The sequence below is a fragment of the Penicillium malachiteum genome (assembly GCF_028827825.1).
Source record: "Penicillium malachiteum strain IBT 17515 chromosome Unknown utg000002l:1.0-8849297.0:1.0-8852440.0, whole genome shotgun sequence".
Taxonomy (NCBI): Eukaryota; Fungi; Ascomycota; class Eurotiomycetes; order Eurotiales; family Aspergillaceae; genus Penicillium; species Penicillium malachiteum.
In genome coordinates this window covers 1,954,607-1,971,721 of record NW_026643095.1, presented here as the reverse complement: position 1 = coordinate 1,971,721, position 17,115 = coordinate 1,954,607, and the positions used below count along the sequence as shown (strand labels likewise).

Below are 17,115 nucleotides of genomic sequence, written 5' to 3'. Positions count from 1 at the left end.
CCAAGACCTAGGCAATAAATGTGGTGGGAAAGACATTCGTCATTCCCCTTTTTATATCCTACATCACTCCACGGTAGGGAGGGCCTTAGCAGGAGCGCGGACATGACGACCCGCCTTCTCCAGCTCACCAATGATACCACCACCAGACAGACTCCACTTCTCACTAACCCACTTTTCGTTCACGTTCTCACGCAGCAGGCCGCTACGGGCGAAGTACTCCATGAATCCACGGGTCTCATCGCGAGTAAGACCGCCAAGAGTCTGCAGCTCCAGAATACCTTCCTTACCAGAAGGCTTCTGGGGCTTGAAGAGGTCCAGAACACGGGTATCAGGCTTGCTGTATGGCTCTGGCTGGGGGTACTCTGGAGAAGAAGCATCGACGCCCTTTTGTTGGGCAGCCAATTGATCCAGGGCAACCTCGAGACTGTAGCTGGCGGGGCTGTTGGAGGTGGAGGTAGAGTACAAGAGCATACCACCGTTCTTGAGGGAAGAACCGCTCTGCAGGAGGGAGAGGAAGTGCTTGACGAAGACAAGGTCGTGAGCGTGGACCGGGGTGAAGTCAGAAGCACGGTACGCGCTCTCGTTCATCCAGTGCGCAAGACCGTCAACAGTCACCACCATGGGGGGGACGAGCCTGGAAGTCCTTCTCTAGACCGGGGGCGGCAGAGGTAGCGGTGAGCTCAGTCCACAGAGCCTGGAAGACGGGCCAAGACAGGGCAGCATCGGAGAATCCCATCTTCGCCAGATCCTCCAGGGTTGATGAGGGCTTCAGGCCCTTCAGAGCGGGATGTTCCTGGGAAATGCGGAGACTGGCCAGAACCTCGCGGTTGGCCTCGACGGTGCGGCTCAACAAGGCAGAGGTGGCATTGGGTTGGATATACTGTGTGGGCTTGGAGCCCTCGATGGGGGTGTAACTAGTGTCACCAGAGACAAGCTCACGGGCTGTGTTCAATAATTAGTATGGATGCATTACCACTCAACGAGGGATTGGAACTTACCGTCAGGAACAGTGATAACCACCCACTTCTTCAAGAAACCCATAGCCATAGCCTGCAGCATGTGAACGGTCTTGCCAGATCCCTTCAATCCGGTAAGAACGCGCTTGACAACCTTGCCCTTTTCAGCCTCCTCGCCATCACCAGAGATCTTTGCAATGAGACGGCCCATCTCAATGGCATCACGGCGCATGACGGTACCAGGGCGACGGAATATAGACCAACCCTGCTTAGGCTGGAAGGCTTGCACAGCTCTCAACTGATCGAGCATGGTGACGGGCAAACCAAGGACAGAGCCACGGAGACGAGCATCAATCATAGTCTCCACGGAGAGGTCCTTCATACCCTCGACTTCAAGGGCATTGGGGTTGCTAAGAACAATGCGCTTTCGCTGAGCCTTACGCTCGCCAACAGCAGGCGGACGGGCACGTTCCACGTTCTTCTTCTTCTTCCTTCGCAGTGTCTGACCCTGTCGGTACTTCACCTGTGTCAAACTACCCTTCTTCTTCACTGGATTGGCATATTGAACAGCGGTCGAATGGAAGGGGGCGCTTGTAGTTCGGGGAATAGCGGCCGACGGAGGAAGGATTGCTCGCGGTGTTGGACGAAGCCGCGAGAGGCAGCTCCAGCACCACGCGGAGGCCATTGATCAAGAACACTGGCACCAGGCGCAGTGTAGAGCAATGTGCGGTGGAATTGGAGGTGGGAGAGTGGTGAATTTGTAGACAATGGTAAAGCCGGGGAGAGAGGAGCAATAATAATTTGACTATGGGATTCCTGGTTCTCCTGATTAGGATGGCGGTGGGATTTAGCTTAGTCATATCCGGCAGAAAAGCGAACCGCCGATAACCAACTTTTTTTTTCTCGCCGGGTTGGATAAACCTCTACATACTATCAAGTGTGCTGTCATTCTCATTTATTCAAAATGACAGACGTCGAGATGGCCGGCTCCAAAGCCGAGAGACTGTATGCATTTTACTCCACTTATCAATACTCTGCACCCGCGGAAAGAGGCAAACGTCAACAATTTAAGATTGGAAACCCTAACATTGAATTTTCTTGATATTGCAGTCCCATTACAGTCGAGAAGCCCACACCCTACACTTTCGATCTGGGTAACCTTATGGTCAATGACCCTAACCCCGTCGAGCTCCCACAAGGCGAATCATTGAACGCTTCCCTGCAAGCCACCGCCCGCGACGGTGCGCAGTGTCTCCTCAACCAACTCCTGACAACATGCAACATTACCTCTTCCGCTCAGCACGGTGTGCTCCTCTCTCTGCCTGCACCAAACACCAAGCTTCCCCGCCACAAGCCCCTCCCTACCCCCAAGCCACCAACGAAGTGGGAGCTGTTCGCGCGCAAGAAGGGTATCGGCAAGTACAGCCAGAACCCCGGTGTTGCGCTTGCGGATAAGGAGAGACGCAAGAAGCTTGTATACGACGAGGCATCTGGCGAGTGGGTTCCACGATGGGGATACAAGGGCAAGAACAAAGATAAGGAGGACCAGTGGCTTGTTGAGGTTGATGAGTCTAAGTGGAAGAAGGAAGAGGAGGCCGGTGAGAAGGGAGGTAACATTCGGGGAATGTCTCGTACAGAGCGCAAGGAACGCATTAAGAGAAATGAGCGTAAGATGCGGGCAAATGACCGCCGTGCTAAGAAGCCTGGTAGCGGTTAAGCTGTTTTACCTTTCTTTCGCTGTTTGTTGCTAAGGCTTGTACATTCGAAATTTTTCATTCATGTTTTCCATGGGCGTTGGGGATTGGAGTCGGGCTTTACTACATTTATGACGGTCGATTCGGGCCATATTAAAAGCATTGTTTAGATCAATATCACCTCAAGACCCTCATACATCTAGTATTCCGAAGTTTTTTTTATCTGTTTTTTATGGATGTTCAGACCAATCTTAGTCATTTGTTATTTCATGAAAGCTAGATACTAGAATTTGGTCTTCATGGACCTGATAAGATGCCATCCCGTTGCCGCTATTGTACAGTCCTTGAGAACGCCTAACAGTGGTAGTAGTAAAAAAAAATAGAACCAGTCGGAGACAAAACAAGAAAGAGGCATGACGCAAGATGAGAGAGCCAGAGGGATATCTGAAATGACTGCATAGCATGAGAGCAAAGGGTAAAGGATAGTCGAGAGAGCGCATGAGGTGAAAAGGAAGATGATAAAAAATAAGAGATCGAGCCCGCCTTTCTCCAGTGTCAATGTACGGAGAGAGAACAAAGATATACAAACGGAAGAAGATAAATCAAGAATGATAGAGAAATCCGAATGCCGGAGACGCCAGTAGATGCACTCTGACAATGCTGGCCTGAGAACAAATGATGATAGGGAAATAAAACTTGTAAAAACTGAACACGATAAATCAAACGTATGCGAAAATCAAATCTGATTTGCTTAAACAAGAGAATATTGAAGAATCCTTTTGTATGGCATTTCAGAAAGACAAACGCGGAATCGATCAAATCGGACCAGCCGAATGAAGAAGTGAGCGACCACCCGAGCCGAAACTCGAGTGGAAGGCTTATGTGAAATGTTTCGAAAGCATAAGTGACCTAAATTTTGATCGGGGAGAGCGGTGGACCAAGTTCCGGAAGTCGAGAGATGCTTCTGGTATGAGTGGCACCAGTATTGATATCCTTTGGCCTGGCCTTCTTCCGACCACGAGATGTTTCTGGACGGGGTCGGTCCTCTTCCGCCTGTGAACTTGAGCTCGATGAGATGGCCCGTTCGTGGAGGGACGAAGGTTGAGATTTCACGGACTTGGCCTTCTCAGCTGCAACCTTCTGCTCTCGCTCGTCCATTTCCTTTTCTTTCGCAGCGTATTCCTTCTCAGTCCAGCAACCCTGCCAACAGTTCTTCCAGTCACAGACTAAGAACTGGAAGCAGAATGCATCCATTTTCATACAGGGTTGGAAACAGATGCAAAGATTGCGGTAATCCATCTTATTTTGGTCGACATAGGAGTGAAGGAGGTTCAGATGACAGGTAATGGCGAAAAGAAGGTAGTAGTTGTAAGGTGGAAGCTTAGAGAGCTCGTCTTTGAGCAATTGCGGAGCTGTTGTAGCTCCCGCACACTTTTCAGCGATCATATCTTGTGTTTTCTTGGGGAAGAGCTCCTCCGGTAATTCACGAAGCCAGGCTTTGAATAGTGATCCAATTGTGTTGATGTCGTAGAGGTCTGGAACGTCGAATAGACTGACGTCTAATTCCGTATCAAATCGTCGTTGCCAGTGCTTGACTTCTCTGCCACTGCCAGGAACTCGGTAAAGTCCTTCCTCCTCACATCCCTTGTAGTTCAGATAACTAAGGAAACCAGTTAGTTTTGACTCCCTGCATGTCGGAATAGAAAACACTTACTCAATACAGCGGTATGGAAGAGCGGGCATCCAAAATTCGGTCTTGTCTCTGCAATCCTCCAATTTCTTTGCAATGCGGGTCTTTCTTGCCTGCTCAATCAACGGTAGATTGATCACTGAGCAGACATAAGAGTCATCGGTCAACAGCTCTCGCTCGTTGGTGCTGCCACTTCGAGTAATCTTGCCGAAGAAGCCCTTGCCTGCTTTGCCCAATCGGTCTGCGGCACCACTAGATGACTGCTTCAGGTTGTTGAAGATCGCTGCTGATGCGCCAGATACCTGACTCAAAGAGCTGGATTGGACCATAGAGCCCCCGGTTTTCTGCTTGCTAATAGGAGCCAGATCGCCCGTGCGTTCCATATGAGATACTGGGGTGCGTGTCGTTCGTTCAGGGTGTGGGGCCGTCTGCGGTGGGATTTGTAGAGGTTCCTGTTTGGGTTCTTGTTTAAATTCCTCCAATTTGGCTAGGCCAGTCGAAGGGCGTCTGCCCGGCGCCCGGTGGCCGGATGATTCATCCACTCGAATAGACCGAGATCGTGTCAGGAGGTTTGCAAATCGTTTATTCTTTTTGACCGGGGCAGAGTCGGTTTCAGTACTGGCTTTCCGGTGGCCTGTTCGTTGCATCGTTCTATCGGTGGAGGCATGTTTATCTATTGAAGAACTTAGTGTTAGCCAAAGAATGCAAGGTATGAAAAGCTGGGATGAAAAGCTTACTATTTTCGGCTTCCTCTGCTTGAGCAATGATTGTGGGTAAATCGGGTGTTGACTCGGACAAAAGGCGCGCCATTGATAACCTTCGGTCTCTTGAGGTCCCCCGACTCTTCGGGGGCTCTGTAGACGTTTCGGAGCTATCTGAGCGTTGTGCTCGATGTGAAGACTTGGGCGCCTTCAGATTACCAAAGAATGACTTGGACGCCTCGCGAGAATGTTTGGGGGAGCCTTTAGGTGAAGGAAAGTATTGCGGAATGGCTGTGATACCGGGGGTGGGTGGTTCGACCTGTTCAGTCGGCCCAACGTTCAAGCCACCTGGCGAGATAGGTGATGTCGGGCTATTCGCGGTGCTATCTCCGTCCTGAGTCACTGGGCGAATGGTTGCGCCCTTGAACAGTGGTGAGTTAGAGGCCGATTTGGGCGAGCGCGGTGTCAAGGGGCTCAATCCGTCGGAACTCTGGCCACCGGGGGAGAGAGGAGAGGAAAGTTTGCCATTGTTGGAGTCGGATCTGAATGCGCTAAAGTCCAAATTGGGCACGACCGAGTGTCTAGAAGGCATGTTGGGCGCGAATGGAATTTCTTTCAGGGCTCGAAATCGAGGAAGTGGTACAGGCTCAATGTGGTGCTCGGCCTGGGGAACCGAGGATTTGTCCAGCCGTAAAGGAAAGGGCCTTATTCAGGATGAAAAAGTAAAGAGTGAGACTGCAGCTCAGAAAGATAAACAGATTCACGTGTAGACCACCAGTGATCTTACAGTGAGAGACTGTTAGGCCTTTCGTCAAACGTGTTGTCGTTGAACGTAGCGGTTGTCGAGGCGATCGTCGGGGGCGAAAGTGGAACTATCGAGGGGAGAAGGCCTAGAAAATGTCAGTCGCCAAATCATTAAGATCCACGAGAATCCAGTCTAAAAAAAGACCAGTGAAACCACTGGTGACAGATGCAGGGGGTCGGAAGTTCAAAGCCATGTCTTGTATCAACAAGGTAGTCCGAACAATGCAGAAAAGAGTTTCCTAGGGTTCGCGCGGATGGCCTCAATATGCAAAATGTCTTTAACCCACTTACCCAAATTCCCATGGTCTTCTCACACGACTCGATTTGCACGTTCACAGAGTTGTAACTCTTATCCCTCCCCCTCTTTTTGCCGGTTTGAAGATCGGCAGGATACAGGATTCGGGTAATTGGCGACTCACAACTCTTCGTATCAGAGTAGGACCAGAAAAGACCTTAAGATCTTATGCAGGTAAACGGAACAAAGGCGACAAGAAAGAGAAAGAAAAAAAAAAGTATGAAGAAATGAACGAAAATAGAAAAGAAAAATAAAATAAAATAAAATAATAATAAAAAAGTGTACTGTTATCCAGGGGGAAAATAGGACGTTGAACAACGGTACAAAGTCCCCTAACGGCCTTAGTGTAGACGTAGTGGCTTCGTTAGTTAAAGAGAGACACCGTGCACTTCCAGGTACTCCGTAATCGTTGGACTAAAAAGCACTCAGTAGTGGAGAGATAAACCACGCGCTAACCACTCCGGGAGGTTCTAGCGACTTTGAGATCTGATCAGGAGAATGTATTTGAAGATTTGAAGATGTGAAGGGGGAAACGATTGACATCCATGCATTCCACATAAAACCGATCATGCAAGGTCCAGGAGTTAGGCCAAGGAGACGCGAGTTTTTTTGGGCTACTGATGGATCTTATTTCTGTCTCTGTCTTTCTCTTTTTTTCCTTTTTTAAGAATTATGGAGTACCTCCAACGAAAGGATCCACTAGGAAGGCAAAAGATAGTCACCGGTGGATCCGGTGTTTTTGATGTATATCTGATTACTATGGAGTACGGACATAGGATTAAATGATAAGTACACACATACTACGGAGTACTACATGTGCAATATGTATAGTACCTAATGATCGAGGGGTAAATGTTATCGATTCCAAGGTTCACTCATGTAGGTATGGATCCAAGAACCAAAGATGGATGATGATGGGCATTATATCCGCAAGCTATGCCAATCAGCTATCTCCTTCCATGGATATGTCGGATGATCATTTTAATCATCATTTGCCTCAATGTATCTGAAGGATTCTGAACATCCTTGTACTTCAGAACCTCTCAAATGGGAGAGTACTGGTGTTGAAATTGGTGTTTTTGTATATTTCTTGCGGGTGCCGTGGAAGGAGATAGATTGGTGCATCTCTGAGAGATTTTGGAACCTCTTCGTTGTACGGAGTACAAGAGACATAGGACCGGAGGCTCCCCACCGCTGAATCATCGGAGCCGCTGGACCTGGCAGTTGAAGCCACGGGCGGGATGATATGCGTGCCTTACGTTGCAGTGGTGAATGGGTTGATTGGATGATCGATCGATACAGTGGGGCACAGAAGCATTGTCATTCGTGAATCTCAAGGCGGCAGTGTACCTGTCGGAGAGTCCATGGTTCTGTTGGTCTCGGATCAATGAACCAGACATGGACTAATTTTGGGAAAATCAAGGTACCCGCAGGTACATTGGCATGGAGATGCACATGCACATATTAGTATATACCCCTCAAATGTTCAACGTTTATGGGTATCTCCAACGTTATCAGGGTCACTCTGGTCAGGGGTAAAAATCCTGCTCAGCCCACCATCAACTCAAAGCCCGTTGCAGTCGTCAGACAAAACGTGTGCATGGCGCTTGAAGAGGCCCACTTTCCTTGGTGTGTTTATTGACCCGAGTTTCAGATTTTGACCACTCAGATTGTTATCCTCCCCGGAGACTGCTCCCATTGCCCCTCCATGACCATGTCACAGAATCCTGGTCATAAAGTGGAGCAATATTAACATCTTTTTAGAAACATCTCCATATCTCTCCATGGATCCAAGGTTGCACAGTGTATGATCCATAAGGAAATGCGTCAAGTTGTAAAGCCCGATATCGCCTGCGCACGTGGGATTTAGTAGTCAGCCTTGGAAGTTGCTGACCTCGAGATTGCATAGGTGTATCAGTGTATCAGTGCCAGTGGTCACTTGACTCTGGTGGTGTACATAGTAGCTATTGTACTCTGTACCCATACTACAACTGACGTTCTTGCATCCGAGCCCTAGAGCCCGAGTCCACACTAGCACATGCGCATGCATATGCATGAATTTGAATAACTTGAAACATTAAATCATATTTACCAGTTGACATAGTAAAACATGTGCCCAAAAGTCTGAGTCCCTAAGCGCTCTACTAGTACCATATGGGTAGTAAATCAACATGTGAAAATTTTGAAACACTATGCAGATAACTTCCAAGGTTAAAAACCTTGGAACTTGAAGTTAATATTTTATTAGTCAATACATGTATACTGTGAAGGTATCTCATTTGTATTTCAAGTTATATTAAAATCCGGGCATCCCTCAAGCGCTTCCGAGTTAAAAACTCAAGATGTGGCACGTGAGCGGAATTTAGTGGAGATCGATATTGGATGATAAGGATGTTGGAAAAGTTGGCAGAGAATGGGGCATATAATTCCATTTGGTTCTAATATCCTCTTCCTAGCCGAGGTCTATCATGATTTTTCCGACTTGTGTGCTGTTATATTCGAAGACACCTCGGGAGTATCCAGATGTCTCAAATAGGGGAGGATTGCTTTTCCCAGGTGCCTAGACACGCACTCCATTAATTCTGAAACATATTGAAAATTCTAGACTAGCGCTTAGAATATGTCACCTTGAGTGCACGGAGCAAGTGTTACGAGTAGTTACGAAGAAAGAAAGCCACCGAGCTCCATATTGGGATTCCTACATCCGCCGAAGGCCGAAAACGGTTTAGTCTGAAAGCCATCACGTGAACACGCACTTGGTTTAAAAATCGCGATCCCTGTTTGGACAAAGCTAAGCCCAACTGCAAGCCACATTTTCTCGCTTCGCGGGAGTTCCGTCTAGTCCCGCGGCTCTGCTTAGCTTGGTGGGCTCCAATGCATGAACTTGATGACAGCATGATCTGAACTTGTGCTATCTCTTTTGCTTCCCCGGCAATTCCGAACAAGCTTTCCCCCCGGACCTACTAACGAACCCTGAGTACCCTGACCCAATCAGGACTAACAAACCCGCTTTACTCCTACCCTCCTAAAACATGGCCCTGGTCTCTGGCCCAGGCCGGGCTGGAGGCTCCTCGCTGGACCAGGAGTTGCATACATCAAAGCATGTCGCTTACATCAAGAATCTGGACACTGTGCGTGCTATATCTCACTGTGATACCGTAGGAATTTTTGAGAAGGGACAATAGTTGACGGCGGATAATAGAGGAAAGAAGAGTTGGAGTATTGGCTGACTGAGCACCTACGACTGAATGGGGTCTACTGGGGCTTGACGGCCCTCCACTTACTCGGTAGTCCAGACGCATTATCCAGAGATGAAACCATTGATTTTGTACTATCCTGTCAAAAGGAAAATGGTGGATTTGGAGCTGCCCCTGGTCATGATGCTCACATGCTCTACACCGTCTCTGCAGTTCAGATTTTGGTCATGATCGATGCAGTTGATGAGCTTGATAAAAGAGGCCTTGGGGGCAAGCAGAAAGTGGGCTCTTGTACGGATCTCCCTGTACAATGTCACTCATAATTTTTTACCTTCCACTAACCTGAACCAACAGTCATCGCCAGTCTACAGAATCGTGAGGATGGCTCCTTCATGGGTGATGAATGGGGTGAGACCGATACTCGGTTCCTGTACGGCGCTTTCAATGCCCTGTCGCTCCTTGGTCTTATGGACCTGATTGACGTCCCCAAAGCCGTTGCCTACGTTCAAAGTTGCGAGAACTTGGATGGGGCCTATGGTCTTTTCCCTGGTGCTGAATCCCACTCCGGTCAAGTATTCACCTGCATTGGAGCCCTCTCCATTGCTGGACGCTTGGACTTGGTCAACAAAGATCGGCTGGGTGCCTGGCTCAGTGAACGCCAAATTGATAAAGGGGGCTTTAACGGTCGACCCGAAAAGCTTCCTGACTCTTGTTACACCTGGTGGGTTGGATCTAGTCTAGCGATGATTGATCGCCTACATTGGATCGATGGCAAGAAACTCGCTGGATTCGTCTTGCAATGCCAGGTTAGCACAACTCTCGATTGCTTGATGATTGAACTTCTTCACTGACCTTTTAGTAGGATCCCGAAGGTGGTGGTCTAGCTGACCGACCTGGCAATATGGTCGATGTCTACCATACCCACTTTGGCATAGCAGGGCTCAGTCTTCTTGGAATTGAAGGTTTACAGGAGATCGATCCTGTTTAGTGAGTAGCATGTGGCGTGGATTTGAACCAGTTCCTTACTAACAAAATGACAGTTGTCTTCCAAAATCAGTGATTGCTCGTGCTCTTGGAAAGTGAGGAATCCTTTACCCACCAGCTATTATCTCTGATCCCTCCTGCAATCTAATAACCCTTGATTCTTTCTCAATGGATCATGGGATACAAGGCAGGAGGAGAATAATTGTTCACTTTGACTTATTCCGCTTCATACCATCCCACAATGGCCTAAGGCTGTTAAGACATCGTGGCACATACTTGAATAGTACATAAAGAAACCAGGTAGAAACCTTACAATGAGACATCAATTTGAAACTAATTTTCTTTTTTCTCTTCAATTAAATTCAAATATCTAGCATAGCACTGACGTACATATGGAGTATAGATTTGAATGGGTGCTTTCCTCAATTGAGGTGTATAGTCGTACCTTCCTTGTCTGGGCAGCGCCCACCTTCAAGCTCAAGACAACATTAATCCTTCCCCCTTCTCCGCACCCCCCGTTGTTCATCGTTCTTTCGACCTTTCTAGTTGCACGGTACTTCTTGCTTTGGTTTCATAGTTGTCTGTTTTGTCTACTCGTATTTTGTATGTCACTTCCTTCTCGATTGGACGCACCGCTCTCGGCACAATGGACGCTGCCATGCTACAGTGCATCATCTGTCCAGGACAGCCCCGATTTAGCGATGCGTCACATCTGTTGACCCATATTGCGTCCAAGGCTCATTTATCATTTTATTTCAAGCTTCAAGTACGCAGCCACCAGGAGAGTAATGCCACCGACCTCCTGGCGGAGTACGACGATTGGTACAGCACCAACAGTCTCGCACAATTGCTATCCGACAGGATGACTTCCAAGGAGGACCGGAAGAAGAAAAGAAAGTCACAGACGAAGATCAAGACCGAACCCGATGTACAGCCTCAGCTGCCGCAGAGAAGCTCTCGGAGATTGAATCCACCCAAGGTTGAAGACCAAAGCTCGCAGGCAATCGATTCTTTCCCTGACTATCTAGATCCCCGCCTGGCAGGCTCTCCCACGAGCCAGAAACAAGACTCAAACATCCAGGAGACGTCCTTCTTTCCATCCTATATTACGCCTGCCACACCCACACCCACGGGTGCAGTTGCGGTCGCTGACATGCACGCTGAAATGCCAGTGGAGGCTCGCCTCCAGTTAGGGCTAGCATCGGCCATGGACGCTTTGACACACAATGAAGTGCATGGGCAGTTCGACGGAGGTACAGGGAATTTGTATGGTACTCTTCCTGAAACACCCAAAGCTCCTCGAGCAAGACGCAGACGGAGCGCTATGTCGTCAATGGGCCATGATATGGTGGATCCCTTCTTGGATGATTCAATGCATACGGGAGAGTCGAACAACATTGATGCTGAAAAAGAACGGGCAGATGAGATGGCAAGGCTCAAGGGCATCCTGTGGCCGGGGATGGATATATTCGACTCAGCAACCCAACAGATGCGGCGCAAGCGCAATCAGAAAAAAGACCAAAATGTACTGAAGATGATGGAGATGACGTCGCTGCAGGTAGAGCCCACTGAACTGATTTTCTCTCCCACTGGTATCCTGCGGAAGCAGCGTGTGATTTCCGGCAATGTTGAAGACGACAGCCCTCTGAAGGGAGAGACGCCGATCCCAAAGCGACGCCCGCCTCGCCCCAAAAAAGATGCACTTCGCCGAGTCGATCCCAACGTCACCCGTGCACAAGACAGGAAAGGTGGCAGAAAGACAGCTCACAACACCCGCAACCGCAGAGGACTGGATATATATGATGACCATGATGTATACGCTGGATCTCCCAGTCCTCCTCGATTAAATGGTGGCATGAAGACCAGCAAGCCTCCATACGCCAGTGATGACGGTGAGCTTGGCCTTGCTGTGCAAGCATTTTCAAAGCGACCACGCAATGGGTTCACGATCTATGCCGACGAGGTTGACCAAGCTAGCTCGAGTTTCAAAGACCAGTTTGCATATTCCAAGGTTTCACGAGATACTTTGACCCCGGCTCGTTTGCACCTGGACCGCAAGACTGATTCCGGCATTCATGGGGGAAAATTCAACCAGCTTGCTATTGACAAAGAAAACATTGAGCCCATCATGACAACTCAAGGCCGAATCGGTTTGCACGAATGGCATTCCCCGTTCCCAAGACGAAGCGACACTGACAATGTTGGCTATACACCACGATTTTATTATGAAGAGCCGATGAATGGGGATTTTGGTGCAGATGGCGAGCAGGAAAGTGCTGCGTATCGATCCAATCCTTTGCTGGCCCCAAGCTCGAAGATGGAATTTTATGACACCAGCCTGTATGGCGGTGATATCGGGATGGTTGGTTGGGGGATGTCTCCTCATGTACCATCCTCAGAAGCAACAGTCTCTGAGGAAGACCAGCACGACCTTGCCCAACTGTATCTGACCGCTCATGCGGATTAGAATGTTTGAGGGCATTTCAATTTCAAGTTCATGATCGTCACCTTGGTCAAGTATCTCATGATTTAGACTGACCATCCTGCATTTTGAGAGTTGAGAAGCATGAACACGACTGAGGTTTCAAATTTTTATCTTTCTTTGTTTTTGTTTGGCATCAAGCGAGTTGTCTTCATACTGGGGTGGATGAAGGTGGTCATGTATTTCTCCCCTGACCTTGGTCGAGGTTTTTTTCGTCATGCCCGTATGTATTATGATTATCGTTGAATATGGATACCCAGGACCTTGTTAAATTGGATAAAAATTAATTTTACTGAGGCTTTTGTAGGCATTGTATTTTCATCTCTACCTTGCAGCTTAAGCATTCCCAGATGAACCAAGCAGTGTGGTCTCACTTGCCCCCGGCCGCCGCCCGGCGTGATATCGATAGCTGACTCAGCAGCCAATTAAGGGCCGTCGCGTCCAGCACGTCCAGCACGCGTCAAGAGTGACTGATCAACTTGACTGTAATTGGGGCATAACTACGTTCTTGCATTCGAAAGACATTCCTCCAGACAAGAATTAACCTGAGAGCGATTGATCTCCCTTCGCCGGAGACAGTCGAGGCATCATGGGCACCCAATCGTCGCCACCGTCCTCCGCTCCATCTCCGTCACTCAAGCGCAAGCAGCCAACCATTTCGAGCTTCTTCACACAAAAACCTTCATCTACTCCCCAGGCTACTCCTCCTACCAATGAGCTCAAATCATCTCCTCTAAAAACATCCAAGAAAAGACCAGCATCTCCCGATCCCGAGCCAAAACCAGAACCGAAAACAGCAAATCCCATACAAGACGACGACGATGACGAAGATGATATCGTTGTTCCACCCACTAAAAGAGCTCGAACAAATCGTTCAATCCCCGATGAAACCCGGAAGCCCTTGGCGGATGCTGAACCCAGCCAGCTTTCTCAGCTGAATAGCAGCCAACGAACAGACCTCTTCAAGTTCCAGAGCTCCCAGCCCGGACCATCCAACCGCGACGAAAACACAGACGCAGAGCACAAGAAGGAGAAAGAGAAGCTTCATCAGAAATTTGTTCAAAAACTCGGTGGTGTAGATTGCATGATTGGTATCGGACGGAAGTTCACTAGTGAAGTCGCTGTTGAGGCGGAGGAAGGCGAAGAAGGCGATGCAGATGAGGAGCCTGTGCCTCCGCCGCCTAAGAAAGGGAAGGGCGCTGCTACGAAGAAAACCGGGAGCAAGCTTACGCCGATGGAGCGGCAAGTTATTGATATCAAGCGCAAGCATATGGATACCGTGCTTGTTATTGAGGTTGGATACAAGTTTCGGTTCTTTGGAGAGGATGCTCGTGTTGCGGCGAAGGAGCTAGGGATTGTGTGTATCCCGGGCAAGTTCAGATTTGATGAACGTAAGTGATATACTATGGGAATGTTTTGATTGAAGCTGTTCATTAATCTGATGGTCATTTGCAGATCCCTCTGAAGCTCATATCGGTCGGTTCGCTTCGGCTAGTATCCCCGTTCACAGATTGCATGTGCATGTCAAGCGACTCGTAACCGCTGGCCACAAGGTCGGTGTGGTCAGACAAATTGAGACAGCTGCGCTCAAGGCTGCGGGTGATAACCGCAATGCGCCATTCGTGCGCCAACTTACAAATCTTTACACAAAAGGAACCTACATCGATGATGCTGAGGGCCTTGAATCTGTTCCCGCTGCTGGGAGTTCTTCGCCGGCTACGGGGTACATGTTGTGCATTACAGAGACCAATGCCAAAGGTCATGGCAATGATGAGCGAGTCAATGTCGGTATTGTTGCTGTTCAACCCGCCACTGGTGATGTCATCTATGATGATTTCGAGGATGGGTTCATGCGAAGTGAGATTGAGACAAGACTGCTGCACATTGCGCCTTGCGAGATCGTTATTGTGGGGGAGATGTCTCGAGCTAGCGAGAAACTTGTGCAACACCTTTCCGGTAGCAAGACCAACGTCTTCGGAGATGCAGTTCGTGTTGAGCGGGTGTCGAAGAAGAAGACTGCTGCTGCTGAGGCGCATAGCCATGTTTCAAGTTTCTACGCCGGGAAGATGACAGCGACGGGCTCAGCGGAGGATGTTAAAGCAGCTAAATTACTGCAAAATGTTCTCGGATTGCCGGAGCATGTTACAATCTGTCTATCTGCTATGATCGAGCACATGACAGACTACGGCCTTGAGCACGTTTTTGATTTAACCAAATACTTCCAGCCATTCTCGGCTCGTTCACACATGCTTCTCAATGGAAACACATTGGTTAGTTTGGAGATCTACCAAAATGGTACGGATCATTCGGTAAAAGGTAGTCTGTTTTGGACTTTAGATCGGACTCAGACGCGGTTTGGACAGCGACTCTTACGACGCTGGGTTGGTCGACCTCTACTTGATAAGGCGCGGCTGGAAGAACGCACCAATGCTATTGAGGAATTGACGAACCCTGCTCGAACAGTTCCCGTGGAGCGTATCAGAGTGCTACTGGGTAAGATTAAGAGTGACCTGGAGCGAAGTTTGATTCGAATTTATTACGGAAAGGTAGGTCGATATTGATTACCATACTTTGAGTTCTCTACTGATTTCATAAAGTGCACTCGATCGGAGCTTCTTACTGTCCTGCAAACTATGCAGATGATTGCAATGGAATTTGGAGATGTCAAGTCTGCTGCTGATACAAGTTTCGACTCGTCCTTAATCAGTGAGGCTATTGCCTCCCTTCCAACAATTCAAGCAGATGTCACCCGATTTTTGGAAAAGATTAACCTCCACGCTGCCCGGACCGATGATAAGTATTCTTTCTTCCGCGAAGAAGAAGAAACAGAAGAAATTGGCGATCAAAAGCTCGGAATCGGCAGCGTTGAACACGACTTGCAAGAACACCTCAAGGTAGCCGAGGAGCGTCTGGGAAGAAAGAAAGTGGAATATGCCACAGTTTCCGGAATAGAATACCTCATCGAGATCGAAAACACATCTCTCGCAATTAAAAAGGTCCCAGCATCTTGGGTGAAGGTCAGCGGAACAAAGAAAGTCTCACGATTCCATACACCCGAAGTGATCCAACTCATACGCCAAAGAGACCAGCACAAGGAGGCATTGGCAGCAGCCTGCGACAAGGCATTCCAAGCCTTACTCTCCGAGATATCAACGCAGTACCAATTCTTCCGTGACTGTATCCAGTCCCTCGCAACACTAGACTGTCTCCTTTCCCTCGCCACAATCGCTCAGCAACCAGGCTATGTCAAACCCGAGTACACAGATCACCCTTGTCTTCACGTCGAGCAAGGTCGACACCCAATGGTCGAGCGTCTTTTAACAGATGCCTACGTCCCCAACGACACAAACCTCGATACAGACGCAACTCGCGCCCTCCTTGTCACAGGTCCAAACATGGGCGGTAAATCCAGCTACGTGCGGCAGGTAGCTCTAATCGCAATCATGGGTCAAATAGGCTCCTACGTGCCCGCCGCATCAGCACGACTCGGTCTTCTAGACGCCGTGTTTACCCGTATGGGCGCCTTCGATAATATGCTAGCCGGTGAATCAACATTCATGGTTGAGCTTTCCGAAACAGCGGATATCCTTAAACAAGCAACGCCTCGATCTCTAGTGATTCTCGATGAGTTGGGTCGTGGTACCTCAACACATGACGGCGTTGCTATCGCGCAAGCTGTACTGGATTACATGGTTCGTTCTATCCGGTCACTCACGTTATTCATTACGCATTACCAGCACCTTTCGCGGATGGTTCGTTCGTTCCCGGATCAGTCTTTACGAAATGTGCATATGCGGTTTACGGAATCGGGTGAAGAGGATGAGAATATTACGTTCTTGTACGAGGTTGCTGAAGGCGTGGCACACCGTAGTTACGGATTGAATGTGGCGCGATTGGCGAATCTGCCTTCTTCTGTGATTGAGTTGGCCAAGGAGAAGAGTTCGGAGTTGGAGGAGTCTATTAAGAGGAAGAGGTTGGCGGGGCTCGTGGGGGCTGTTGGGAAGATTGTTGATGAGAAGATGGATGCTAAGGATGATATGCTTGAGCGATTACTTGCGAGTGTTGCGCAGTTGTAGTTGACCAAGTTGGAAGTTCTGAGGTTCATTGATTGTATATTATTTGCACGGCATTGGATAGTACTGTTGTATTGTGTTAAAATAAAAATTTCGGATATCATATCAGATAAATTATTGGTGTCCTTTCAAGTTAGTACGAGGCCAGATGTCTAGCTTGATACTGGCAGCGGAGCTGTTGGTTTCATTATTTGGACAGTTCAATTGCCCCTCGATGCCATTGGCAGGTGGTTGCGTTT

The 17,115-nt window shown here is 48.7% G+C and overlaps 6 protein-coding genes across 6 annotated transcripts; 4 read left to right on the top strand and 2 right to left on the bottom strand.

The window, feature by feature from the left end:
- Positions 1-63: 63 nt before the first annotated feature.
- Positions 64-1,641, bottom strand: N7483_003779 (mitochondrial 37S ribosomal protein mS29; the record flags this gene model as incomplete). Its single annotated transcript, XM_057087216.1, has 3 exons — positions 64-634; positions 690-942; positions 999-1,641. 3 exons carry the CDS (start codon positions 1,639-1,641, stop codon positions 64-66), a joined length of 1,467 nt encoding a protein of 488 aa, XP_056947045.1.
- Positions 1,642-1,920: 279 nt separating this feature from the next.
- Positions 1,921-2,673, top strand: N7483_003778 (ribosome biogenesis protein RRS1; the record flags this gene model as incomplete). The annotated part of the gene is made up of 2 exons (XM_057087215.1): positions 1,921-1,961; positions 2,067-2,673. The coding sequence occupies 2 exons, from the start codon at positions 1,921-1,923 to the stop codon at positions 2,671-2,673; spliced, it is 648 nt and encodes a 215-aa protein (XP_056947044.1).
- An 886-nt stretch (positions 2,674-3,559) lies between these two features.
- N7483_003777 (uncharacterized protein) lies at positions 3,560-5,633 on the bottom strand (the record flags this gene model as incomplete). Its single annotated transcript, XM_057087214.1, has 3 exons — positions 3,560-4,310; positions 4,365-5,013; positions 5,078-5,633. The coding sequence occupies 3 exons, from the start codon at positions 5,631-5,633 to the stop codon at positions 3,560-3,562; spliced, it is 1,956 nt and encodes a 651-aa protein (XP_056947043.1).
- A 3,539-nt stretch (positions 5,634-9,172) lies between these two features.
- N7483_003776 (Rab geranylgeranyltransferase subunit beta BET2) lies at positions 9,173-10,420 on the top strand (the record flags this gene model as incomplete). The annotated part of the gene is made up of 5 exons (XM_057087213.1): positions 9,173-9,271; positions 9,343-9,628; positions 9,692-10,143; positions 10,200-10,324; positions 10,378-10,420. The coding sequence occupies 5 exons, from the start codon at positions 9,173-9,175 to the stop codon at positions 10,418-10,420; spliced, it is 1,005 nt and encodes a 334-aa protein (XP_056947042.1).
- Positions 10,421-10,967: 547 nt separating this feature from the next.
- Positions 10,968-12,788, top strand: N7483_003775 (uncharacterized protein; the record flags this gene model as incomplete). The annotated part of the gene is made up of 1 exon (XM_057087212.1): positions 10,968-12,788. The coding sequence occupies one exon, from the start codon at positions 10,968-10,970 to the stop codon at positions 12,786-12,788; it is 1,821 nt and encodes a 606-aa protein (XP_056947041.1).
- A 604-nt stretch (positions 12,789-13,392) lies between these two features.
- On the top strand, positions 13,393-16,879 carry msh3 (mismatch repair protein MSH3; the record flags this gene model as incomplete). Its single annotated transcript, XM_057087211.1, has 3 exons — positions 13,393-14,194; positions 14,259-15,349; positions 15,401-16,879. The coding sequence occupies 3 exons, from the start codon at positions 13,393-13,395 to the stop codon at positions 16,877-16,879; spliced, it is 3,372 nt and encodes a 1,123-aa protein (XP_056947040.1).
- Positions 16,880-17,115: the final 236 nt, after the last annotated feature.